The sequence below is a fragment of the Micromonas pusilla genome, assembly GCF_000151265.4.
Source record: "Micromonas pusilla CCMP1545 genomic scaffold MICPUCscaffold_11, whole genome shotgun sequence".
In the NCBI taxonomy this organism is placed as follows: domain Eukaryota; kingdom Viridiplantae; phylum Chlorophyta; class Mamiellophyceae; order Mamiellales; family Mamiellaceae; genus Micromonas; species Micromonas pusilla.
Window position 1 is genome coordinate 184122 of NW_003315892.1, and position 25027 is coordinate 209148.

At 69.2% G+C, this 25027-nt stretch overlaps 10 protein-coding genes across 10 annotated transcripts; 5 read left to right on the forward strand and 5 right to left on the reverse strand.

Moving 5' to 3' along the window:
* Positions 1–72: 72 nt before the first annotated feature.
* On the forward strand, positions 73–5692 carry MICPUCDRAFT_41843 (uncharacterized protein; the record flags this gene model as incomplete). The annotated part of the gene is made up of 5 exons (XM_003061851.1): positions 73–817; positions 1250–1660; positions 1855–4107; positions 4397–4560; positions 4901–5692. 5 exons carry the CDS (start codon positions 73–75, stop codon positions 5690–5692), a joined length of 4365 nt encoding a protein of 1454 aa, XP_003061897.1.
* A 458-nt stretch (positions 5693–6150) lies between these two features.
* MICPUCDRAFT_48370 (uncharacterized protein) lies at positions 6151–9609 on the forward strand (the record flags this gene model as incomplete). The annotated part of the gene is made up of 3 exons (XM_003061852.1): positions 6151–6180; positions 6686–6878; positions 7051–9609. The coding sequence occupies 3 exons, from the start codon at positions 6151–6153 to the stop codon at positions 9567–9569; spliced, it is 2742 nt and encodes a 913-aa protein (XP_003061898.1). The 3' UTR covers positions 9570–9609.
* A 25-nt stretch (positions 9610–9634) lies between these two features.
* MICPUCDRAFT_51583 (uncharacterized protein) lies at positions 9635–10945 on the reverse strand (the record flags this gene model as incomplete). Its single annotated transcript, XM_003062062.1, has 1 exon — positions 9635–10945. One exon carries the CDS (start codon positions 10943–10945, stop codon positions 9635–9637), a length of 1311 nt encoding a protein of 436 aa, XP_003062108.1.
* Positions 10946–11997: 1052 nt separating this feature from the next.
* MICPUCDRAFT_44754 (uncharacterized protein) lies at positions 11998–13150 on the forward strand (the record flags this gene model as incomplete). Its single annotated transcript, XM_003061853.1, has 2 exons — positions 11998–12105; positions 12260–13150. The coding sequence occupies 2 exons, from the start codon at positions 11998–12000 to the stop codon at positions 13148–13150; spliced, it is 999 nt and encodes a 332-aa protein (XP_003061899.1).
* Positions 13151–13236: 86 nt separating this feature from the next.
* MICPUCDRAFT_28833 (uncharacterized protein) lies at positions 13237–16572 on the reverse strand (the record flags this gene model as incomplete). The annotated part of the gene is made up of 6 exons (XM_003062063.1): positions 13237–14315; positions 14448–15139; positions 15328–15504; positions 15695–15902; positions 16090–16295; positions 16486–16572. The coding sequence occupies 6 exons, from the start codon at positions 16570–16572 to the stop codon at positions 13313–13315; spliced, it is 2373 nt and encodes a 790-aa protein (XP_003062109.1). The 3' UTR covers positions 13237–13312.
* A 226-nt stretch (positions 16573–16798) lies between these two features.
* On the reverse strand, positions 16799–17440 carry MICPUCDRAFT_20989 (uncharacterized protein; the record flags this gene model as incomplete). Its single annotated transcript, XM_003062064.1, has 2 exons — positions 16799–16942; positions 17057–17440. 2 exons carry the CDS (start codon positions 17438–17440, stop codon positions 16799–16801), a joined length of 528 nt encoding a protein of 175 aa, XP_003062110.1.
* A 276-nt stretch (positions 17441–17716) lies between these two features.
* MICPUCDRAFT_51587 (uncharacterized protein) lies at positions 17717–18070 on the reverse strand (the record flags this gene model as incomplete). Its single annotated transcript, XM_003062065.1, has 1 exon — positions 17717–18070. One exon carries the CDS (start codon positions 18068–18070, stop codon positions 17717–17719), a length of 354 nt encoding a protein of 117 aa, XP_003062111.1.
* Positions 18071–18237: 167 nt separating this feature from the next.
* MICPUCDRAFT_51588 (uncharacterized protein) lies at positions 18238–19914 on the forward strand (the record flags this gene model as incomplete). The annotated part of the gene is made up of 1 exon (XM_003061854.1): positions 18238–19914. The coding sequence occupies one exon, from the start codon at positions 18238–18240 to the stop codon at positions 19912–19914; it is 1677 nt and encodes a 558-aa protein (XP_003061900.1).
* Positions 19915–20086: 172 nt separating this feature from the next.
* MICPUCDRAFT_51589 (uncharacterized protein) lies at positions 20087–22170 on the forward strand (the record flags this gene model as incomplete). The annotated part of the gene is made up of 3 exons (XM_003061855.1): positions 20087–20186; positions 20336–21105; positions 21358–22170. 3 exons carry the CDS (start codon positions 20087–20089, stop codon positions 22168–22170), a joined length of 1683 nt encoding a protein of 560 aa, XP_003061901.1.
* Positions 22171–22364: 194 nt separating this feature from the next.
* On the reverse strand, positions 22365–23891 carry MICPUCDRAFT_41848 (uncharacterized protein; the record flags this gene model as incomplete). The annotated part of the gene is made up of 1 exon (XM_003062066.1): positions 22365–23891. One exon carries the CDS (start codon positions 23889–23891, stop codon positions 22365–22367), a length of 1527 nt encoding a protein of 508 aa, XP_003062112.1.
* Between the last annotated feature and the right edge of the window lie 1136 nt (positions 23892–25027).

The following is a 25027-nucleotide window of genomic DNA, read 5'->3' on the forward strand; positions in this document are numbered from 1 at the left end:
CTCGTACTCGAAAACCTCGACACAGTGCGCGCTGCGCACGGGCGAGCGCGGACGTCCCGCGGCGTCTCCGCGATGGCGTCCGGGATCGGCGCGAAGCAGCAGCGGCGGAAGCGCTACTCCGAGGCCGGCGTCGTGTTCACGGAGGCGTACGTCGCGCGGGTATCGTCGCTGCCCGGCGACGCGTCCGACGACGACGACGACGTCGATGTCGGCGCCGCCGCATCCGCGTCCGAGAGCGCGCGCGCGTTCAAGCGCGCGCTGCGAGCGTTCACGCGCCTCGGGTCCACGTTCGCGGAGGTGGAGGCGCTCAGGGCGCTCGTGGACGCGCTCGTCCTCCTCGCCAACGGCGGGCGCGCGACGAAGAGCGCGCGTCGCGACCGTCGCGCCGGGACGTCGTCGTCGTCGTCGATCGCCGTCGACGCCGACGACGACGACGACGCCGAGCTCGAGCCGGACGCCGCGTTCGCGCCGGGCGTCGCGACGTTCCTCGCGCTCATCTTCCTCGAGAACTCGCGACCGCTGCACCGATACGTCATCACGTCGCTCCGGAGGTTCCCCCCGCGCGCGCGCGCGGTCGCGGAGGAGGCGCTCGGATCGGAGATTCTCGCCGCGGTCGCGGAGGCGCGCGAGCGCGGGTCCGATCCCGACAATCGCAATCCCGGCGGCGGCGGCGGCGGCGGCGCGAGGATGCTGCGATGCGCGACCGCGCTCGCGAGCGTGAACGGGCGCCAGCCGCAGACGGGGATGGAGCAGCGCGTGCTTCGAAGGGGCGCGGTGCCCATCGCCGCGCTCGTCGCCGAAGGCGCGTCTTCCCGACGTCCATCCGGCCGCGCGCTTTTTTTCGACCCGTTCGTACTTTTCGGCGGAACCTCGCGGCGACGGCGACGGCGACGGCGAACGCGGCGGCGGCTCGATCGAACATGACGAACACTCCTTTCAAAAGCTGGAATTACCATCTCAAGCCAGAACGTTTGGGGCTATGGAGCCCGGCCCTCTAGGCGCTGTTGCGAACGGGTTTTGACCGATTCGATCGAGGCCGCCAGCTGTGCGCGTCGCCGCCGCCGTCGCCGTCGCCGCCGCCGCGGTCGCCTTCCCTATCCTATTCTTCCTCGATGATATGGTTCTTCTCTCTCTTCTCTTCAGACGCGCACATACCGCATCGATCGCATCGCGCGCCGAAACGGCATCATCTCACCGAGCACTTCTTCCCTCCCCGCGCGCGCGTCGTTTTCTTCCATCCGTCCATCAGGCGTCGACGCGATGATCGACGAGGCGCTGAGCGGCAGGCACGTCCCTCCCGCGGAGATGGAGGTGGCGCACGACGCCATCTCGATCGCGTACTGTCTCCTTCACAGGCACGGCGACGTCTTCATCGGCGCCGGCGGCGGCGCAGAAGACTCGATTTCGAATCCAAAAACGACAGCCCCCGCCGCCTCCGCCGCCGCCGCCGCGTTCGCGGACTTGGTCCTCGCGTTGACGCGGTCGCTGCGAGAGCGCGCGCTGTCCAGAGAGGCGGCGATATCCGCGGGGGTGTCGATCGCCGCCGCCGCGGGCGTGGGCGCGACGCCCGCGGCGCACGCGGCCGTCCTCGCGGACGCGTTCTTCCCGCGGCGTGACGACGAAGACGGTGGCGGCGGCGGCGGCGGCGCGGCGCCGAGTGGTGCGTTCTATCTCACTCTGGTCCCCATACGATCGCGTCGGCGTGGTGAACGCCGATCCTTAAGGACTTTTCCCGGCGCATCTCTCCGCCCAGGGTCCCTCGCTTTCAATACCCGCCCTCGGCGCCTTTCAACTCCGTCTGACGCCTTTCAACTCCAGGGTCACCGATCGACGCCGTCGCGTTGGCGCCGAGAGGGACGAGCTTGCGCGAGCAGGCGGCGACGTTCACGCCGTTCGGAAGGCTCGCCGCGGTGCGAGGGATCCTCACCGCGGCGTCCGCGGCGGCTCTTGTCGCGCCGATGCCGACGCGTCGTCGTCGGACAGACGCGAAAATAGAGGATGAAACGCACGAATCGTGGACGTTATTGTACGACGGCGCTCTCCCCGCGGTGTGCGACGCGATGGAGAAGCCGAGGGACTCGCACTACAAGTTTCACGCCTCGGCGGCGTTGAAAGCGTCGCTGCAGCGCGCGAGCGCGATCGCGACCGCCGAGGTGGCGGACGCGACCGCGACCGCGAGCGTTGTAATGTCGGACAAGTTGTCCGACAGAGTGCTCGGCATCCTGTGGGCGAACTGGGAAGACCCGCTGTCGCAGACGGTGAAGGAAGTCCAAGCCGCGTTCGAGCACTTACTCGACGTCAAGAGCATTTTCGACCGCCGCCGCGCGAACGCGAACGCGAACGCGAACACAAAAACGCCACACGATGATGCGTTTCTCATCGCCGCGACGCGGCAGCTCCTGAACAAGGGCGCGCACTGCAAGGGGCGGTACGTCCCCCTCTCCGTCGCGACGCGGCGTCTGGGCGCCCGGAGGCTCCTCGCAGTCGCGCCCGAGTTGCTCGCGGAGACGCTCGACGCGATGCGCGACGACTCCGTGAGCTGCGCCGCGGGGACGCTCGTCGCCGCGCTCAGCGCGAAGCTCCTGGAGGAGATGGAGGAGGAGGAGGAGCGCGCGGCGAACGGCGGCGGCGGCGACGACGACGACGCGTCCGCGTCCGCATCCGCGACCGCGCCGGAGGGCGATTCGAAAAAACGAAAAAACGAAAAAACGAAGAAAAAACTCGGCGGGACCACCCGGGGGCCGATGGGCGGCGGCCCAGACGTCGTGTGCTTCGGCCGCGGCGGCGGGAAGGCTGTCACGGCGTGGCGCGCGTGGTGGGTCCCGCCGTTACTGAAGACGATGCTCGGCGAAGGACGAGCGCGCGTCGGCGCGGTGACCTACGCGCTGCCGCCGCTTCTGAAGCGAGACGGCGCGTCAATCGTGCCGCTTTTGAAACATCTCGTGGACGAGAAGCCGCCACGTGGATTGAACGAATCAGACGACGCCGCGTGGAGCGAGCGGCGCAGCGGCGCGCTCGTCGCGCTGCTGCGCGCGGCGCGAGCGCGAGCGCTGCTCGACCCGGCGTGCGTGGCGAGGGTCTCCCCCGTCGTGTTCGCCGCCGGCGGCTACGACGGCCCCTCGTTTGAAGTCCCTCGCGAGCTCCTCGAGCGCGCGGTCGTGTGCCGTGACGCGCGGACGCGCTGCGACGCGCTCGAACTCGTGTGCCTCGACGGCCGCACCGCGTCGTTGCCCGGCGATTTAGAGCTCGACTTGCTAAAGTCGGCGTTGCCGGGGTGTCTCAGAGGAGATTCGGCGGCGTTTCGAAACGCGCTCGGGTCGATGCTGCGCGGGCTGCTCGCGCGCGTGAAGACCGGGCAGCTGCGAGCGGCGGTGATGATACGCCAGATCTCGCGTCGACGGGCTGTGTTCGGCGATGAGAAACCGCCGGATGATGTGCGTTACGGTGGCAAAGGCGCCGCGGCGTTCACCCCCGAGGAAGCCGACGCGTTCATCCTCCGCGCCGTCGCGTGCGAAAAATGGACGAAATGGCTCGTGCGCGCGCTCCTCGCGAGCGCGTACCCCGGCGCGCCGTACGAGAGAAAATTCACCGCGCTGGACCTCCTCAACGCGGTCGTCGAAACGTGGGGCGTCGCGGAAGGCGGCGAGGACCGAGCGCAGCACGAGCGATCGGAGAGCACGAAGCGCGCGATGGAAAAAGCCGCCGCCGGGGACCCCGCCGCGGAGCTCGCCGCGCGCGCGCTCGAGGCGAGCCCGTATCTTCCCTGCCTGCGCGAGGACTGCACGACGTCGCTCCTCGGCGCGGCGGTGGACTCGTGGGATAAGCTGCGCGCGAGCGCGTTCAGTTTGCTTCAGAGGCATCCCGCGCCGCTCGCGGGCGCGGAGACGCCGACGGCGCTCGAGTCGCGATTGCGGTGGGCGTTGAAATTGCTGCGGTCGCCGCGCGCGCGCGAGTCCGACGCCGCGGCGCAGCTGACGCGTTTGCTATTCCGGAAGTACGCGTTAGATTTAGGATGGGACGTGAAGCTCGCGCCGGTTCCGAGCGCGACGACGCCGGCGGAGGGGGCGACGCGGGCGTCCGCGGGCGCGACCGCGACGCGCGTGTTGGGTGCGTTACTTTTTTCGGTTCGGTTCGTTTCGGTTCGGTTCGGTTGGGTTGGGTTCGGTTCTTTTCTTCTTTCCGTCGCGACCTTTCGTCCTGTGATGTGTGCGAACATATTTTCTAATATGTGCTAGTACTGTCCGAGTTACTCGGTGAAGTCAAGACACGCGCTGAGGGCGTCGACGCGATCGATATTTTTTTCTCTCTCCTTTCTCTCTCTCGCGCCCGCCCCGGATAAAAAAAATCCAGTCGCTGACGTTTACTGAACGCGCCGAACGCCTCTCTCCGCGAGCAGACAACATGTGCGACCTGATCGAGAACGAGTGCGAGCTCGCGGAGAAAGACATGATGACCGCGTGTCGACAGAGCCTCGCGCACGGCGCGCTCCTCGCGACGCGGTACGTCCTCGCGGAGATTCCGTTCGTCGCCGCGAGCGTCGAGGAGAGCGCCGAAATGAAGGTACGACGTCGAGACTGCGTTCCATACGACCCTCCTTCTTCTTCTTCTTCTTCTTTGCATCGCGTTGCGTGCACACGAAGGAGGCGGCGGCGCGCGGCGATGACGAAACCCAGGCTCCCTCTACTGATCAAGTCGTGAGGACGATCGTCGGCTGAATCGAACAACAAACTACCCTGGCCAGGACCGAGCCGCGCGCGCCGTCTCCCCTCCCCCGGTCGGTCGTCGTCCCGCGTTTGGTCCCCGAACGAACGCTACCGTACCCCCGAATCGAATCTACTCTGACTCTATAACTCTACAACTCCATAACTCTACTCTTCACATCGCTCGCGTGATGCGTCAGGCTTGCCTCGCGCGTTTGCTGTCGCTGCTCGAGCGCGTCACCGGCGTCGCGTTGAGTTCTATCTCGACCCCGAGCGGCGCTCTCATCGCCGCCGAGTCGCGAGAGATCAACCCCGACACCCTCGGCGGCGGTTCCGACCAGGGCGCGGCGGCCGCGGCAGCCGCCGCCGCGGGCGGAGCGTACGACGACGACGACGACGACGTGAGCGGCGATGATGACCTGGATGCTGACGTGGACCAATCAGAGGATGGCGGCGTAACGCTCGCCCCGAAAGCGCAGACGATCGTCACCGCGTGTTGGCTCACGATGAAAGAGGTGTCCCTCCTCACCGGGGAGCTCGCGCGCGTCGTGCCTCTGCCCGGCGGCGCGAACCGCCACGGCGACGGCGGCGACGGCGGCGGCGGCGGCGACGGCGACGCCGCGCGCGACGCCGACGCCGGCCTCCTCGATCCGTCGCAGCTCAAAGCCGCGGGCGAGCGCTTGATCCGGACGATTCTCGTCATGAAACACAACGGCGCGATCGAGAAGACGCGCGTCGGTCTCGCGTGCCTCGGCGAGCGTCTCCTCCGGTCGTCGCGACGCGAGCTCAGCGAACTCCCCGGGGCGTGGCTCGAAGCGCTGTTCGAGCGGCTGCGGGCGCCCGGGCAGGGCGTCGCGGATTTGATACGACGAAGCGCGGGGATTCCGGCTGGATTCATGGCTGTTTTTTCGGCGGAGCCGCCGGGAGTGCCGCGGGCGTTGCTGCACGACGCGATGAGACGGTTGCTCGACATCGCGGTGGGTGTACTTTGATTCTCTCTCCCCGGTCGCGCGTCTTTCCTTCCTCGCGTTTTCTGTTTTTCATCGGATGCGGTGGTTCAAACGACGGACGCGCGCAGCGATGACGAAACCCAGGCTCCCTCTACTGATCAAGTCGTGAGGACGATCGTCGGCTGAATCGAACAATAAACTACCCTGGCCAGGACCGAGCCGCGCGTCCGTCGCTTAAACCACCGCCCCTATCACAGTACGCGCGCATTTCGTTTGTTATTATTCACGTATTAACGGTCTTCGTATTCCTTCGGCGATCCTTCGGTCCCGCGCAGGAGGACGACGGCGACGACGTGCGATCGGGCGCGGTGGCGACGGGGCAGTCCGCGGGCGTCCACGTCCCTCAAGTCCACGCGTTCAACGTCGTTCGAGCCGCGTTCATGGATAAGGAGCTCTCCACGGAGACCACCGCGTTCGTCGAGCGCGGGATACGCGTCGCCATGCGAGGGTTCTCGTCCCCGCATTGGGAGGTGCGTCTATCCGTCTCTGTCGCGTTTTCGCTTTCGCCGTCTCCGTCGGACCCGGATACCCGAATACCGACGCTGAAGTATCGTTACCTGCGCCTGTAACGTTCGGCATCGAGCGCATCGGTTTGTGCTTCAGCGACATTAACACAACACAGAGGGTCGCGCCCACGTTCCATCAATTAACGTCGAGCGGGAAGTCCTCTCGACGACCCGCGTGCGCGGCGCGCCTCGGTCATTTTTTTTTTCGTTCTATTTGGTTTTTTTTTTTTTCGTTTCGTCGCGGTTCGAAGCCGCGCGCGTGAGCAGCGCGTTGATGATACCATACATACAATCTGTCAATCCCCTGACTCGCGAGATTGATGTGAAACACTATGGTGCCCTTCCACTGAGCGGTGACCCCGCGCGGCTTCGAACCCGCCCCCGATGCCCGCTCGCGTCGAATCGATTCGGTTTCAATTTTCGTTCGCGCGTTGACCGACCCCGCGTCGTCCGTCCGCCGCGCGCGCAGGTTCGAAACGCCGCGACGCTCGCGTTCGCCGCGCTCCTCGTCAAAGTCTGCGGGTTCATGAACACCGCAGACTCCGCGTCTTCGAAAAGCGGCGGCGGCGGCACGGGACGACGCGGCGTCACCGCGGATGAGTTCTTCCACAGGTTCTGCGACCTCCACCGGTTCCTCCTCGACGAACTCGCCGCCGCCGGAGGTGCGTTCCACACACTGGTCCCCATACGACCGCGTCGGCGTGGTGAACGCCGATCCTTAAGGACTTTTCCCGTCGTCTCTCTGCGCCCATCCCTCGCTTTCAATACCCGCCCTCGGCGCCTTTCAACTCCATCTGACGCCTTTGAACTCCACCCCGACATTCGCTCGTATAGACGCGCTCGACGCCCGCGGCGCGCTCCACCCGAGCCTCTACCCGATCCTCGCGATGCTCTCGCGCTTGCGCGCGTCCGCGGCGCGCGCGCAGAGAGAAGACGACGTCACGCGCGTCGCGCCGTCGGACTTCATTCCGATCGTGCGGCGGTGCGCGGCGGGGCGGCCCTACGCCGTGCGCGCCGCGGCGGCTCGCGCGTTGGCGCCCCTCGTGAACCCGGGCGCGGCGGCGACCGTCGTCGGCGACCTCCTCTCCGAGCTCGCGCCGCGCCGCGGCTCGCGCGGCGGCGGCGGGCCGGTCGTCGGGTACAACGCCGCGCACGGTGCGCTGCTGTGCGCGCGCGAGGTGGTGCTCGCCGCGCGAGGGGCGGGTGGGGGCGCAGAAGCAGACGGCGCGTCCGCCGTCGCGAACGTCGCCGCGGAGGGGTTGCTTCGCTGTTCGTACCTCGCGACGGGCACGCCCGTCGCCGCGGTCGCGACGGAGTGGCTGCGGTGCGTCGAGGCGGTGCTCTCGCTCGCGGATGATGCTGACGTGTCGTCGTCCGACGTGTCGTCCGACGTGGCGGCGTCGTCCTCGCTCGCGGCGCTGCTCGAAACCGCGCGGCGATCGTGCGACGTCGCCGCCGGCGCGCGTCGATTCGTCGCGCTCTCCGGCGGAGGCCGACGCGCGGAGGCTGCCGCGCGGATGGGAACGTCCGTCTCCCCGGGGGACGCGACGTGGTGCAAGGTCGCCGCGCGCGTCGCCGTGACGCTCGCGACGACGACGCGATGGCGCGAACGGGACGGGGACGAATCGAACGAATCGCACGACGCCACGTCGGCGGCGCTCGCGTGCCTGGCGAGGACCGCGCCGTACGAGGCCAGAGCCGGCGCGATGAAAGCGCTGCGCGACCTCGGCGGGGTCGACGCGGTGACCGCCGCGGGGCTTGACGTGCCGCGGATGCGGACGTTCCTGATCGACGAGCTGCTTCCGGTGGAGACGCGGCACTCGTGCGCGCGGCGCGCGCTGGGGTTGGTCGCGGCGTGGACGGAAGCGGCGAGCGAATCACAGGATAATCCCACGTCAGCGGAATCGTGTTCGGGTTCGGGTCCCTCGAACGGCGTCTCCACCTCGAAATCGGTCGCCTCGCTCGAGGCGAGACGCGCGACGTACGCCAGGGCGAGCGCGAAGCTCGCGCGGTCGCTCGCGACGTTCGCGACGATGCCCGGGGCTATCGCGCGCGCGCACGTCCGCGCGCGCGGCGGCGAGATATCCCCCGAGCGCGAAGAAGACGACGCGGCGGCGCGAGGCGTCCTGTTGAAGATTTTGTCCGACGAGGTCGTGCGCGAAGCCGCCGAGGGCGGTGATGATGAATCAATTGCTGACGTGGAAGATGCCGAAGATGCTGACGTGGACGAATCGGAAGACGACGAGTGGCGGCTCGTCGAGTCCATCGCGCGTCGCGGCGCGCACGAGCGCGTGCGGTGCGCGGCGTTGGCGTGCCTCGGCAGACTCGCCGCGGTACGCGTCGCGCGGTGGGAAGCGGCGGCGAAGGCGACCGGGGGGATCCCTCCGCCCGCGGTCGCCTCGCTGACGGGGCTCATCGCCGCGGGCGCGTCCCCCGAGCGCCCCGCGGACGTGCGGCGCGCCGCTGCGAGCGCGCTCGCGGCGTCGACGCTCCTCTCGCGCCTGCCGCCCGCCAAAGTGTCGGACGAGACTGTCGGAGAAAATAACGCTCCGACGCTCGGCGAGCCGATCCTCCGCGCGTGGCTCGCCGCGTTCACGATGATGGAGGACGAGGACGAGGACGTGCGCGACGTCGCAAGTCGCGCGGCGACGCGCGCCGACGTCGGCGTTCCGTCCGACGCGCAGACGGAAGCGACGCTCCGCGTCGCGTTCGCGAACGTCGCCGACCGCCTCGCGCGGTGGCCGCCTTTCGAGCGATTCTTATTCAAGACGAGCTCGGGGCCGCCGGTGAGAGCGTCCGCGCTGAGAGACGCGATCGCGGGCGTGGGCGTCGTGCGCAGGCTGTTCGACCGCGAGGCGGATAATCATCACGCGGAGGCGCTTCTGCTGAGTCAGCTCGCCGCGCGCGCGTTGCGACGCGGCGGCGTCGCGCGATCTTCCGCCGCCGCGGACGCGCGAGAGGCAGCGCTTCGCTCCGCGGAGGAAGCCGCGGCGGCGCTTTTGTTGTCCACGTCAGCACATGCATCTGCGGCCACGTCATCATCCGCCACGTCGGACGCGTCTTCGTGGGCCGGCGGCGTCACGAATCACGAAGCCGCGTTCGCGCCCGTGTGCCGCGCGTGCTTGGCGCTCTGGGCGCTCGCGACGGACGCGCCCGCGCCGGACGCGGCGATCCGCGACCGCGCGCGAAAGCTGGACGACGCGTTCGCGACGCGCGGGGTGTTGGGGCCGATGGCGCGCGCGATGTGGGTCGCCGCGCGGGGGGCGTTGGGGGTGGAGGTAGCGAGGGAGGAGCCTGACGCGGACGTCGGCGGGGCGTTCGAGAGCCTGGACCCGTGTTTTTTGCTCGATTAGTTAGCGCGCGCGGCGTAAAACAGTCTAGAGTATAGAGTGCTAGCTCGTCGTCTGATGTCTAGCTACTAGACTCGCGCCGCGTCGACTGGGTCGTCTTGGCGTTCAAAACGGTTGCGGCCGCCTGGGTTGCACACTGGGCACCCGTTGGAGTGCGTGGCCGTGCGGTTAGCGATCGTCGCATCCCACTCGTGACCGCACCCGCCGCACTTCCACGGCACCTTCTCGTTGGAGGCCGGCGCGAAGTCCTTCATACTCTTCGTCGGATGCGCCCACTCCCTTGGCAGATGATCCAGTCGCCCGTCGCTCTGAGCGCAGTGCACCTCGAGGTCGTGCAGGTGGAAACCCGCGCACTTCGGGCACCCGCTGGGGTGCGTGGCGTTCGCGTTCGTGCGGGCATTGATCGTCGCATCCCACTCGTGACCGCACCCGCCGCACTTCCACGGCACCTTCTCGCTTGAGCCCGGCGCGAAGTCCTTCATCCGTTTCGTCGGATGCGCCCACTCCCTTGGCAGATGATCCAGTCGCCCGTCGCTCTGCGCGCAGTGCACCTCGAGGTCGTGCAGGTGGCGACCCGCGCACTTCGGGCACCCGCTGGGGTGCGTGGCGTTCGTGCGGTGAGAGATCGTCGCATCCCACTCGTGACCGCACCCGCCGCACTTCCACGGCACCTTCTCGTTTGAGCCCGGCGCGAAGTCCTTTATGCTCTTCGTCGGATGCGCCCACTCCCCTGGCAGATGATCCAGTCGCCCGTCGCTCTGCGCGCAGTGCACCTCGAGGTCGTGCAGGTGGCGACCCGCGCACTTCGGGCACCCGCTGGGGTGCGTGGCGTTCGTGCGGGTATGGATCTTCGCATCCCACTCGTGACCGCACCCGCCACACTTCCACGGAACCTTCTCGTTGGAGCGCGGCGTGAAGTCCTTCATGCGCTTCGTCGGATGCGCCCACTCCCCTATCAAGTGTTCGAATCTTCCATCGCTCTCCTTGCAAGTCAGCTCGAGGCTGTGAAACCACGAAGGCACTTTACCGGCGCACCCGGGGCAGCCAGTTGGTTTCTTGTCTTTCGTGCGGTTTGCCAATCCTGCTCTCCACGTCCATCCGCACTCGCGACACTTCCATCGAATCCTCCGCTCGGAGTTCCCTTTCGTCAGCTCCCCCGGTGAGAACACGTCGTCGTCGAACTCCTCCAGCAACCTCTCCCCCCGCTCTCCGTTCTCGCGGCACCATTCCGCGAAAGGTTGTCCTCGTCGCGCGTTCGGAGGCGGGCACGGCGCGACCGCCCGACGATGCCTCGCGAGCGCGCTCCCGATCCCCCCCGCGAGCGGCAGCGGCCGTCGCGCGCTCCAAACCGGCGCCGCCGCGGCCGCGACGCACGCCATCGCGCGCGTCGTTCGACTGACGAGAAGACTGACGGCGCGGCGTTCAACGACGAACCTGACGACTTGCGACTTGACGCGACGTTTCGTCTCGAACGATGCTGACTCCGCATCCTGTCAAAACGACGCGCGCCCCGCGACGACATGACGCCCCCCACCGCCGCGAGCCGCATCGCGCGGCTGAACGCGCACCTCGCGGAGACGCCCGCGCCCGCGGAGACCCTCAGACGCGAGCCGTGCCGAGCCGCGGTGCGTCCCACCCCGCGCCCTCGCCTCTCGAGACGTCGACGTCGGTCGCGACGAGGAGGGAAATCGTCGGCGGAACGATCGATCGACGCGTCGCTCCCTCGCCGCGACGATCTCGCGCGCGTCCGCGCGTCCATCCCTTCCCAACGCGCACTTTCCCGCGCGCGCGTTCCGCGTCGTCGCGATCGCGCGGCGGCGACGCGCGCGCGCCGCGCGCGCGCCGTCGCCGCGCGAGCGGCCCAGATCCCGCCGCGGCGCCGCGAATAGGGTTAGGGCAGCGGGCGACCGATGCGGAATGAGTAACAACGCGCGCGATCGATCGCTTCCTCGACCTGACCGTCCCTCCCCCGCCGCCGTCGTCGCGTCGTCCAGGCCGCGAAGTCCCCCGACGACGTCGTCGTCGTCTCCGCGCTGCGCACGCCCATCACGCGCGCGAAGCGCGGCGGCTTGAACAACACCCCCGCGGACGACCTCCTCGCGACGCTGCTCAAGGCGCGTCCTCATATGTACACTGGTCCCCATACGACCGCGTCGGCGTGGTGAACTTCATTTCTTAAGGACTTTTTCTCCCGGCGTTTCTCTCTTCGCCCACCACCCCTCGGTTTCAATCCCGACACACCTCGACGCCTTTCAACTCCGCTTCTGACGCCTTTGAACGCCGCCCCGAAAATATCGCTTCGCGCTACGGACCCTCGACCCTCAAGGCGACGGTGACCAAGACGGGCGTCGACGTGAACGACATCGGCGACGTCGTCGTCGGGAGCGTCCTCGGGAACTCGTCCCAGCGCGCCAACGAGTGCCGAATAGGCATGTTTCTCGCCGGGTTCCCGAAAGAGGTGCCGGTTCGAACCGTGAACCGGCAATGCTCGAGCGGGCTGCAGGCGCGTTTTATCTTACACTGGTTTCCATACGACCGCGTTGGCGTGGTGAACGCCGATCCTTAAGGACTTTTCCCGGCGCGTCTCTCCTCCCATCCCTCGCTTTCAATCACCGCCCGCGTTGCCTTTCAACTCCGCTTCTGACTCCTTTCAACTCCACCCCGACATCGCTTCGTATGGAACGACCCCGCAGGCGTGCGCGGACGTCGCCGCCGCGATCAAGGCGGGGTACTACTCCGTCGGCGTCGCCGCCGGCGTGGAGACGATGACGCTCAACCCGATGAAGTGGGAGGGCGGGATGAACCCGCGCGTCGCGTCCTCCTCCGACGCGCAGTCGTGCCTGGTGCCCATGGGCGTGACGTCGGAGAACGTCGCGGAGCGGTGGAAGATCACGCGAGAGCAGCAGGACTCGCTCGCGGCTCGGTCGCACGCGCGCGCCGCCGCCGCGCGCGCGAACGGCCGCTTCGACTCGCAGATCGTCCCGGTGCACACGACGTGGAAGGATCCGAAGACCGGGGAGACGAAGCCCGTCGTCGTGACCGAGGACGACGGCATCCGCGAGGGGACGACGACGGAGTCGCTCGCGAAGCTTCCCGCCGTGTTCAAAAAAGGCGGCAGCACGACGCCCGGGAACGCGTCGCAGGTGAGCGACGGCGCCGGCTGCGTCCTCCTCGCGTCGCGCGCGTACGCGCAGCGGCACAATCTCCCGATCATGGGCACGTTCGTCTCGTTCGCCGCGGTCGGCGTGGACCCGATCGTCATGGGCATCGGCCCCGCGGTGGCGATTCCGGAGGCGTTGAAACGCGCCGGAAATCTGAGCGTCGACGATGTCGACCTCTTCGAGCTCAACGAGGCGTTCGCGTCGCAGGCGACGTACTGCGCGGAGAAGCTCGGGCTAGACTCGGAGAAGGTGAACGTGAACGGAGGCGCGATCGCGCTCGGGCATCCGCTCGGGGCGACGGGCGCGCGGTGCGTCGCGACGCTGATGCACGAGATGCATCGACGGAGGAGCGACGTCGGCGTGGTGTCGATGTGCATCGGGAGCGGCATGGGCGCGGCGGGGGTGTTCGCGCGCGAGGCGTAGGCGGGCGTCGCGGTGATTTGATGATTTGATGATGACGTGGCGCGACGTGGCGGTCTGCGAGTGGACGTCGTTTGAGCGCGATGACGAATCGAATCGCGCGCGTGTAATATAGTCTCGCGACGACGCGTCGCGGAATACCCCTTCGGCTTCATTCGTCGATCGTCACGTCGCGAACTTCCGCTTCAACGACCAGAAGCTCGCCTGCGCTTCGAACTCGAGCTGCGCGAGCCTTCGAACCGCGGGCGCGTACGCCTCCAGACGCGCGCACGTCTCCGCGCTCTCCTCGTTCCCGCGGCGTTGCCCGTACACGATGCCGCCGCCGCCGCCGCCGCCGCCGCCGCCGCCGCCGCCCGCGATGGACGCCGGCAAGGAATAGTCCGCGTTCAGCGCCTTCACGTCCCCTCCCAACCTCGCCTCGATCTCTTTCAACAGCTTCGGCTCGTCGTACCACGCCACGTGCGTCGCGCAGTCCTCGCGCGTCGGGTTAAACCACGGCTTGTGCCCCTTCATACTGCAGTACCACACCTTCTCTTTCGCCGCGGACACCAACGAGATCGCGAGCCCGTACGTGTCGGCGCGTCCCACGCGGCCCACCCTGTGGACGTAGTCCTCGCTCCGATCCGGCAGCGTCATGTTCACGACGAACGGTAAGCCTTTGATGTCCAGGCCGCGCGCGGCGACGTCCGTGCACACGAGGAACCTGACGTCGCCCTCTTTGAACAGCTTCAAGTTTCGACGGCGTTCCTCCATGGACCGCGCGCCGCCGAGGACGACGCAGCTGTACGGATTCTGCGGGCCCTTCTCGAGCTTTCTTCCGGCGTGTTTGCGCCCGCCGTCGCCGCCGATCGTGTTCAGAAACGTCTCGAGGTTGTCGCAATCGAAGTTCGTCCGGCAGAAGATGAGGCACTGGTCCATGTTGTACTTGTCCACGATCGCTTTGAGCGCGTGCGGTTTGCGAAGTTTCGTCCGCTGCGAGCGTCTCGCGGCGGGGTCGTTCTTCACGTCGTCGAACGCGTGGACGTTATCCGTCACGGCGCGCGGGGATAACGCATCTACATCGACGCTCTCATCGTCGTCGATCATCACCATCGCGTGGTGCACCGTCTCCGGGGTCGCGTCTTTCCCTTTCAGATCAACCCACGTCGGATTCTCGCACAAGACGTCGCTGCGGGTCGCGGGTCGTTCGATTCGAAGCGACGAACGTCGGGGTGGAGTTCAAAGGCGTCAGAAGCGGAGTCGTGAGGCGTCGAGGTGTGTCGGGATTAAAACCGAGGGGTGGGCGAAGAGAGAAACGAACCTGAGCGAAGCAATCTCCGGCGAGTGCAACGTCGCGCTGAACAGCAACACTTGCAACCGCGCGAACCCGGGCCCGCTCTTCGGCAGCTTCTTAAACAACTTCACGATCGCGTCTCTGTTCCCCGTGTCCAGCAGTCGGTCCGCCTCGTCCAGCACGAAGAACCGCGCGCTCGAGACGCGCAGCGCGCCGCGCTCGACGAGGTCGATCACGCGGCCGGGCGTGCCGACGACGACGTCCACGCCGTCGCGGAGCGCCCTCTGCTGCGGGCCGATGTCCACGCCGCCGACGCACAGCGCGGTCTCGATCGCGGGGTTGCGGAACTGCGACGCGAAGGCGCGGAAGAACTCGTGCGTTTGCTCCGCGAGGTCGCGCGCGGGCTCGAGGACGATGGCCGTCGGCGAGCGGGCGGCGTTTTTGGCGGTTTGGTTTCGTTTTCGTTCGTCGCCGCCGTCGCCGCCGCCGCTGCCGCCGCCGCCGCCGCCGCCGCCGCCGTCGCCTTCGCCGCCGCCGCCGCCGCCGCCGCCGCCGCCGCCGCCGCCCCATTCCAAGACGTCCTTCCCCGCGGCGCCGACGCCGACGAACCCCTCGCGCGCGTGCGCGAACGCCGCGTCGGTCGCGCCGCCGAACGTCACCCCCACCTCCGCGTTCTTCAGACACACCGCCGGATACAACGCTCGTCTCGCCGTCGTCGTCTCCAGGGTCGTTCCATTCGAAGCGACGTCGGGGTGGGGTTCACAGGCGTCAGGTAGAGTTGAAAGGCGTCGAGGGCGGGGATTGAAAGCGAGGGACCCTGGGCGGAGAGATGCGACGGGCAACGTCCTTAAGGATCGGCGTCCACATCGCCAACGCGGTCGTATGGGGACCAGTGTATAGAACGCACCTCAGGAGGCAGCTCGAACGCGACGCCCAGGTCCTTCCCGTTCTTCGCGTACGAGATCGTCCCAACGTCGAGGTCCAGGAAGCACGTCACGACGTCGCCGCGACCGTACGGCTCGCCGTAGTCCGCGAACGCGCCCGCGTGCGACTTCTTCCCCGTGCCGCCGAACCCCCAGGATCGCTTAGGGCCGTTCCATACGAGCGAACGTCGGGGTGGTGTTCAAAGGCGTCAGTTGAAGTTGGAAGGCGTCGAGGGCGGGGATCGAAACCGAGGGACCCTGGGCGGAGAGATGCGCCGGGAGAGAAAGTCCTTAAGGATCGGCGTTCACCACGCCTACGCGATCGTATGGGAACCAGTGTATAGAACGCACCTTATCCGTGCCGAGGCCGCCGAGCGATCCCGCGACGCCGCTCCATCCCACGCGCACGAGCCCGTCGTCGCGGACGACGCACTCGAACGCGTGCTTCCCGGAGCTCACCCCCGCGGTCGCGCGGCCGCCCGCCCACGACCGCTCGTCGCGCGCCTGCGCGACGTCGCCGCGCGGCGACACCGCGAACGTCGCGTCGCGGTCGATAGCGCTCAGGGTCGTTCCATACAAAGCGATGGCGGGGTGGAGTTGAAAGGCGTCAGTTGGAGTTGAAAGGCGTCGAGGGCGGGGATTGAAAGCGAGGGACCCTGGGCGGAGAGAGACGCCGGCGAAAGTCCTTAAGGATCGGCGTTCACCACGCGAACGGGGTCGTACGGGGACCAGTGTATAGAACGCACCTCATCGCGACGACCGTCGTCGAACCCGCCGGCGGCGACGATTTCGACGACGACGACGACGCGACCGCGCGCGTCGCGGCCGCGTCGCGCAGCGCCTCGTGCACTATCTGCAGCACGGGGATCCCGAACGCGCCCGTCTTCCCGCTGCCCGTCTCCGCGGCGGCGAGGACGTCGCCGCCGCCGAGCACGAGCGGGATCGCCTCGGACTGCGGGGTCGTTCCATACGAAGCGACGTCGGGGTGGGGTTCACAGGCGTCAGAAGCGGAGTTCAAAGGCGTCGAGGGCGGGGATTGTGAGCGAGGGACCCTGGGCGGAGAGACACGCCGGGAAAAGTCCTTAAGGATCGGCGTTCACCACGCGGACGCGGTCGTACGGGGACCAGTGTATAGATCGCACCTGCACCGGCGTCGGGAGCAGCCATCCTTCGCCGTCCGCGACGCGGATGAGCTCGGGGCACACGCCGAGCTCCTCGAACGCGGACATGACGAAGAAGACCGACGCGACGAGCGAGCGAAGAGACCCGAGCGGGGCTGATGAGGGGAGTCGGCGAGGACCGACCGACGAGGGGGCCGCGCGGCGGCGAGCGCGTCGAGGACTGACGTGACGCCGCGAGATCGGACGCGCGCGGTGTAAAAAAATTCTGATTGACGTGACAAAATGCATCGACGCCGCCTCCCAACCCTCCTCGCCGCGACGATCGCTCGCTCGACTACACTGCCAGCGCCCTCAGCTTCTCTATCAACGTGCCGTCCCCCCCCGTCTTCTCCACCTCCTCCGCGAGCTTCTTAAACGTCTTCCGCATGTCGTACGCGTCCTCTCCGTCCGCGTAATACTTCGCCTCCACGTCGTTTCGCTGCGCATCAAGACGAGTATGTTTTCATCGGTCAGTTGAAAGGAGGCGCGATCAAATATTGAAACCGAGGGACGGGTGAAAGCAAACGGAACGTGCGCGTTCTGTCGTTCGCACCTCGTACCCCAGCGTGTCCACGTACAGATGGATCGCCGCCTCGTTCGAGACGCGCACGTGCAGCGAGCAGTACTCCGCCGCGAAGACGCCGCGCATGGCGTCGTGCGCCGCCGTCATGAGCTTCGCCGCGATGCCGAGCTTGCGATGCGATCGAAGCACCGCGAGGCTCGTGATGTGCCCGTGGCAGATCTCCGAGTCCTCGTCCAGCTTCGCGAGCACGTACCCCACGACGTCGCCGCGCACCTCCGCGACGTGCAGCAGCTGCGGCCACGACAGCGCGTGGTAGAGGTAGTACTTCATCTGGTAGTTCTCGGGCAGGCACATCAGGTTGCAGTGCTGCATCGCCCACAGGTCGTCGAGGCGCGCGGGGCGGACGCAGACCATCTCGAGTGAGATCGATCGAACGAACGAACGAACGAACGATCGCGGTTAGGGTCGGGGTCTCCGGGAGCGACGGCGCGGCGCGGCGACGGACGCGCGGGGCGACGACGGACGGCGTCGACGGTCGGTCGCCGCTGGAGGGAGCGCGGGCGCGGTGCGGGCGAACCGTGAGTCGCGCGCGCACGCGTTCGCGCGCGGAGAGGAGTGATGAGAAGGGACGGCGCGCGAGGGCGTTGATGAGAGGGCCTGTGAAACTTTCCTCCGTCTTCACGCTACGCGCTATCCGCCCTCTGCCGGCTTCTCTCCCCCCCCTCCTCCTCCGCCGCCGTCTCCTCCTCCTCCTCCTCCTCCTCCTCCTCCTCCTCCTCCTCCCTCGCCTCCGCCGCCGCCGTCCTTCCGATGTCGCTCCTTCCACGCCTCGAGCGGCAACACCACGCGCTCGTTCCGCTCCCTTCGGATGATCGGATGCTGCGACGAGCCGCGGTGAAACACCGCGGGCGCGAGGCCGGCGACGAAGACGAGAAGGATGACGAACAGCGTCGTGCTCCCGCACCGGCACCACCGGCACCGCGACGTGGAGCGCGGCTTCTTCTTCGCGGTCAGGAGCTTCTCGTGGTCGTCCGACGCGCGCATCGCGTCTGGACGCCGACGCGGCGCGCGCGGACGCGCGGGCGACACTGACGAAGGGATCGAATATCTTACAACACGTCTGATGAGTTTCGTCGCCGTCTTCCGTCCGACCTCGATCTCGCGCCCCCCCGCCGCCGCGGCCAGTCTCCACGGCGCGTCGGACGGGGTGGATGACCCCGCGCGCCTCGCGCGACGCGGACGCGGCCGCGGCGGGGATCGCCGCGCTCGCGGTGGACGACGACGACGGCGGCGGCGGCGGCGGCGGCGACGCCGGCGACGCCGACGCCGACGCCGACGAGAGCGAGAGGAACGACGACGCGTCGTCGCGGCGTCCTCCGACCCCCGCGCCGACGTTCGACGGCCCCGGGGTTCCGTACGCGCACAAGTTCTCACCCGTACGCCGCGGCCCCGTGGGCGTGGCGACCCTGGGCGGCGTCGTCGCGACCGACTTCGTGTGCTGGCCGCACCTCACGAACGGTCGGCGATGCCCCGCGTCGTCGTCGTCGGCGGCGTCGTCCGACGGCGTCGTCGCGCCCTCGCCGTCTCCACCCTGCGCGCTCTGCCACGACTTCGGCGACGCCACGACGACGTGCGGCGCGCGCGTCAGAGAGGCGCTCGGGCAGATCAAGCGCGCGAAGCGCGCGACGCGCGCGACGCGCGCGGGGGAGGCGTCGACGCGATGCCGCTACGGCGCGGCGTGCGAGCGAATGAAGCGGCATCCGTCCGACGCGGAGGTTCGACGAACGCTCGGGACGTGGTGGACGAGGACGCGCGGCGGTGGCGGCGGCGGCGGCGCCGCGCCCGCGTGGTCGCTCACGAGCGAAGGGATGGCGCGGTTTCGCGCGAAGGACGACAGCGGCCGCGCGGCCGCGACCAGCGGCGGCGGCGGCGGCGGCGGAGAGAAACGCACGGCCGGCGACGACGAGGTCGAGGAGGAGGAGGAGACGGAGGAGGAGCGCGCGTTTCTCTCCGCGCGCGTCGCTCGCAGACTCGCCGAGCGCGCCGGGGACAACTCGTACGTCGCGACGCTTCTGCGCGAACCGTTCTGGGCGTCGCGCGTCCTGAGGGACCCGCGCCTGCGACGACTCTTCGCGGGGAAGAAGGCGCACAAGGAGGTCACCGAGGCGTTCTCGGCGGCGGCGAAGACGCGCGCGCTGATCGCCGCGCTGGACGCCACGTCAGACGATCAGGCCTCCGTCGACGGCGCCGGGTGGACGATCTTCGACGCGTGCAGCGGCAAGGGCGTCGCGGCGATTCTGTTTTCGTTTTGGTTCCCGCGCGCGAAGATCGTGATGCTCGACGCCGACGGCACGATGGACTTGACGCACGTGAGAGCCCGCGCGAACGTGACGTTCCGCCACGTGGACCTGTACGGCGAGTCCGTCGTGGAGGCGATTCGCGACGAATGCGGTGATGGCGATGCGTCGGATGCCACGTCGGATGCCACGTCGGATGCCACGTCGGATGTCTGCGGCCGATCAGAGCGCAGCGCCAGAGGGGGCGCGATCCTCGTCGGCGTGCACCTGTGCGGCGCGTTGTCCCCGCGGCTGATCGACCTCGCGTTCGGTCTCGACGAGATCCGCGGCCTCGTTCTGTGTCCGTGCTGCGTCAAGGGCACGCTCGGGAGAGACTGCGTGCGGTCGGGGAAGGAGAGAGGCGTGGGCGCGTACGTCGTGCTGTGCGAGACGTTCCGGGCGCTGTGCGAGCGCGAGATTTGCATCATCGGCGGACGACGCGGCGGCGGGTTCGTGCGCGTCGCCGCGGACGAAGACGTGATGTCGCCCGTGAACTGTTTCATCACCGTCGCGAAGCCTCGCGGCGGCGGCGCGTTGTGCGAGGCGTGTTAGGCGTATAGGTAGCGATAGGTACACGTACTGTAGGTAGCCCGAGGAGGCGACGCGCGATGCTCGACGGGCGGAAAAAGTCTTCATCTTGGTCTCGCACTCACAGGAGCCCGACGACCCAAACCCTGCGACCTCAACGAGAACCCCCCACGGCACTCGTCCCGCGCGCGCCGACATGGCGTGCCGGGCGGTCGTCGCGATCGGGTCGAACCAGGGCGACCGCGTGGACCTCTTCCGCCGAGCGCTGCGTCTGCTGAACGCCGCTGGCATCGTCGGTGCGCCTCGCGTCGCGTCGCGTCGCGCGCCTCGCGTCGTCCGTCCTCCTCCTCGCGCGTCCGTCTCGGAACGCCCTCCTTCGCGGCCGTCGCCTCGCCTCACGCCGTCGTCCCTCCCTCCCTCCTTCCCTCCCGCCCGCCCGCCGCAGTCGAGCGCCACTCGTCGCTGTACGAGACCGCGCCCGCGTACGTCGCGGACCAGCCCGTCTTCCTGAACGCCGCGTTCGTCGCGCGCGTGGACGACCCGGACGTCGGGGCCGATCCGATTAAACTCCTCGACGCGCTCAAGCGCGTGGAGCGAGAGCTCGGGCGCGTCGACGGCGGCGTTCGATTCGGGCCGCGACCGATCGACCTGGACATCATCTTCCACGGCGGCGGCGCGGTGAATCGCGAGCGCCTGACCGTGCCGCATCCGAGGTACCGCGAGCGCGGATTCGTCCTCGCGCCGCTCGCGGATCTGGACGTGGATCTGGACGCGGATTCCGACGCGGATGATTCCGACGCCGACGCCGCCGCCGCCGCCGCCGACGCCGACGCGACGTCCTCCTCATCCTCCTCCTCCTCCGACCGCGTCATATCTCGTAGCCTTCGCACCGCGCGCGCGATCTGGTCCGCCGCCGGCGGCGAGCGTAACGTCGGCGGCGACGAGATGCGGCGCGTGATGCCGCTGCGGGACGGGCTGTGGAGCTGGAAAGACGACGACGCGGCGGTGATGGGCGTCCTCAACGTCACCCCGGATTCGTTCAGCGACGGCGGCGCGCTGAATACCAGGGTTAACCGTAACGGCGACGATGCGGACGTTACATCAAAATCCGCTGTTGACCTGGACGCGGTCGTGCGCGCGGCGAGGCGGATGGCGGACGACGGCGCGATGTTCCTGGACGTCGGCGGGCAGTCCACGCGCCCGGGCGCGACGCGCGTCTCAGGCGCGTCCTCCTAAACACTTCCTCGCACTGGTCCCCGTACGACCCCGTTCGCGTTGTGAACGCCGATCCTTAAGGACTTTATTATCTCCCGGCGGTCGTCGTCACTCTCCGCCCACCGCCCCTCGCTGGTTTCATTCCCGACGCGCCTCGACGCCTCACGACTCCACCCCTGACGCCCCCTCGACCCCGCCCCTCGCCATCGTCGCCTCGTGCGGACCCTCCCTCGGCTCTCAGCGGCGGACGAGTCCGCGCGCGTCGTCCCCGCCGTCGCCGCCGTCGTCGCCGCGTTCGCGTCGGACGTCGCGCGCGGCGCGCGCGCGTTCGCGCCGTACGTATCCGTGGACACCTTCTACGGCGCTGTCGCGACGCGCGCGGTGGAGGCGGGCGCGGACGTGATCAACGACGTCAGCGCGGGGTCGTTGGATCCGGAGATGCGCGCGGCGGTCGCGGCGTTGCCGTTCCCGGCGCCCTACGTCGCGATGCACATGCGCGGCGACCCCTCCGACATGCAGTCGACTTCGAACGTAACGTACGCGGAGGGCGACACGTGCGGCGTCGTGGGGATCGAGCTCGCGGCCGCGGCGAGGAAAGCGGCGAAAGCGGGGATCGAGCCGTGGCGGCTGTGGCTCGACCCGGGGATCGGATTCGCGAAGACGGCGAGAGGGTGCGCCGAGCTCACCGCAGACTTGGGCGCGGTGCGAGACGGCGTGACGCGAGGCGGCGGCGGAGGCGTGACGCACGCGCCGATGCTGTACGGCGCGAGCAGGAAGGGTTTCTTAGGGGCGTTGATAGCGAGGGGGGACGCGAGGGGAGACGCGGGGGCGGCGGCGGCGCCGCCGAGCGCGTGCGACGTCGCGACGTCGGCGGCGAACGCCGTCGCCGTAGCGCAGCCGCGCGGCGCGGATGTCGTGCGCGTGCACGACGTCAAGCACGCCGTGGACGCGGTCAAGGTCGCGTCGGAGATGCGCAGAGCGCGTCGGGAGCGCGAGAGAGAGGCGGCGGCGCGCGGCGCGGCGAGGGAGTCGAAGTCGTTCGCGTCGGGCGATTCGGGGTACTAGCTATTACACGTGTAGGGTATTCGTTCCTTTCGGTGTTTGTTAATAACCGCGGATGCGTACCGTGGGGACGGTTCATCGCGCGGTCGGCGACGCGGGTCGTTCGGCGCGACCGACTCGGTCGCGTCGAAGGTCCGCGCGCGTCGCCTCTATTCCAAGCTAAACAACAACTTCAACACTTCATTCGCGACGCCCGGTCACGACGCCGCGCTCTCCGGACGCTCCGCTCGCGCCACCGCCACCTGCGCCGCCGCCCCCGCCCGCATCTGCACCTGCTCTCGCGCGTGCGCCTGCGCCATCGCCACCGCGCGCGCCACCGCCTCGGCGTCAGCCTTATACGCGCCGCCGAGCCCGAGCCCGAGCCCGAGCCCGAGCCCGGCGCCGTCCGCCCGCGCCCGCGCCCCCGCGCCCGCGCCCGCGGCGACGGCGCCGATGTTCATCCCCGCCGCGGCCGCGATCGCGCCCTCCACCATCTCCACGACGCGCCGCCGCAGCGCCTGCGTCGCCGCCTCGGTCTCCCCCACGCCGTTCGGGAAGTGCATCCCGCGGCACGCCTCCCACAGCTGCGTCAGGACGAGGCGTTGGTCCGCTTGGTAGCGTTCGCCCCCCGCGGCGCACGCGACGAGGAGCGCGACGATGGTTCGAACCGTCGCCGGGTGCGGGCCGAGTAGGACGTACAGCTCGGACGCCTCCGCGGCGAGGCTTCGCACGCACGCGCCCAGCGCGTGCGCGCTCCCGAGCGCCCCCTGGTCGAGAACCGCGGACGCGCCCGCGGCGGCGGCGGTGAACGACGCGGCCAGCGCGACGGCTCGGTCCGCGGCCGGGTCCGCGGGGGACGCGGCGACCGCCGCCGCCGCCGACGCGCCCCCCCCCGGGCCCTGAGGCGGCGGCGCCGTCGCCGCCGACGCTCGTCGGGTCTCAGCCGCGACGGCGTGGTCGAGCGCGGCGGCGGAGAGCGCGGACGGATGCTGGAACATCCCCGCGCCCGCGGCGCGCACGGCGTTCAACCCCGCGGCGCGCGCGAGCGCGATCCGCGGGTGATCCCACGCCGCCGCGAGGTCCCGCCGTCGAGACAACTCCGGGTTCGCCGCCGCGACGGCGACGTCGATCGGCGCGCGCTTGACCCCTCGGAACGGATTCGCCGGCGCCGCCGGCGCGGGGTCGACGCCGGTCGAAGAGCCCACGACGTGCCGTCGCTTCGACGGGACGTGGCGCACGACGTGCCCGTCCTTCGAGTGTTCCACGGCCGGTTCCGCGGTCGTCTCCGCGAGCGGCGGCGGCGTCTCGACGTCGCGCGGGCGCTTCCCCGACGTCGTCGCGCCCGCGCCCGTGCCCGCGCCCGCCCTTCGCCGTCCCTCCGCATCGATGTCGCCCTCCGCGGTCGCGGCGGCGAGGAGCACGTCGAGGCCGCCGTCCGCGCCCGCGACCATCCGCACGCGCTCCGCGGCGCTGTCCCCGGACGCCGCGCCATCCGGGGAGTCTCTCCTCGCCATCGGGCGGGAAGCGCCGCCGCGCTTCATGTGCCCGCGCTTGGCGTTCTCGGACGACATCACGAGGAACTTCTCCTCGCCGTCCGGGCCGTTCGACGGCGCGACGAGGTGCGCGAGCTCCGGGTCGTCCGCCCAGTCGCGCATCCCGAAGAGGCCCTCGCGCGGTCGGCAAAAGATGCTTCCGGGCTTGCCGTCCTTCCACTTCTTGATGTCCGTGTACAGCGCGCTGGCCATCGTCGCCTCCGGGGTCTTCCCGGGGAGTTGCGCGAGGAAACCGAGTCGAAGCGCGGCCCTGCGCGCGCGATGCGGAGGGAGGGGGAGGGGGAGGGGGGGAGGGCGGGTCAGCGAGCGCGAGGAGCGGCGCGAAAAAAACGACCTACTGTATACTAATCTACTGTACGACTGATTGCCCATACGAGATCTGACCCGCACCACCGAAAAGATCGGGCTGACGCGTTGGGGTTGTCCGATCTCGCCCCGCGGGGGGGGGGGAGGGGGGCGCGCCCGCCTCGAGCGCCGCGCGCGATCGCGCGCGGCGCGCGGGGCCGAGCCGACGCCGCGATCAGCGTCGGCGTCGGCGTCGGCGTCGCGCGGGGGGTCGTTGGGAGCGCGCGCGCGCGCGCGCGGACGCGCGCGCGGCGAAGCCGTTCCCCCCCCGATGTCTGTCCGCATCTCTCCAATTCCTTCCATCGCGGAGGGACACACATTCTCGCGAGGGCGCGGCGCGGCGTCGCGGTCGCGCGCGCGCAGAGCGACCGCTCCGCGCGCCCTCCGACCCCGCGCGCGATCGCGACCCCTTACCCCTCGACGTTCGAACGCGCGCGCGGGGTCGGAGGGCGAGTCGAGACGCGCACCTGGTGACCTCTCCGGTCGACATTAGCCTCCGCTCGTGACGAAGCGCGCGCGCGGCCGCGGACTTGAACACGCCCTTCCCTCCTGATAAGCGATGTCGCGCGCGGCGCGGGGGCGCGGGCGTGAGATTCGCGGCGCGGCGAGACGCGAGGATCGGCGTGGGGTTTGAAAAGACGGCGACGCGTCGACGTCGCGCGACGCGCGGGGGAACGCGCGCTCGCGCGAGGAGGGACCGCGCGCGCGCGGGGGTCGCATCTCGCGCGCGGAATGTGCGCGGGTGGAAGGTTTTCCTCGAAGTCGGACACCGCGCGCGAGCGCGGGAGACGAATGGTTCGAGGACGCACCGGGCAAGTCGCCGACGGCGCAGCGCGACGGCGCCGGCTCGCCGTGCGCGGGATCGACGCGCGCGTCCGTCGTCGCCATTGGGGTCTCGCGTCGCGCGCGGTCGCGCGCGGACGGGACTGCCGCGCGCGCGTCGAGGGCTACGGCGACGCGACGTTCGGCATGATAGTCGTTCG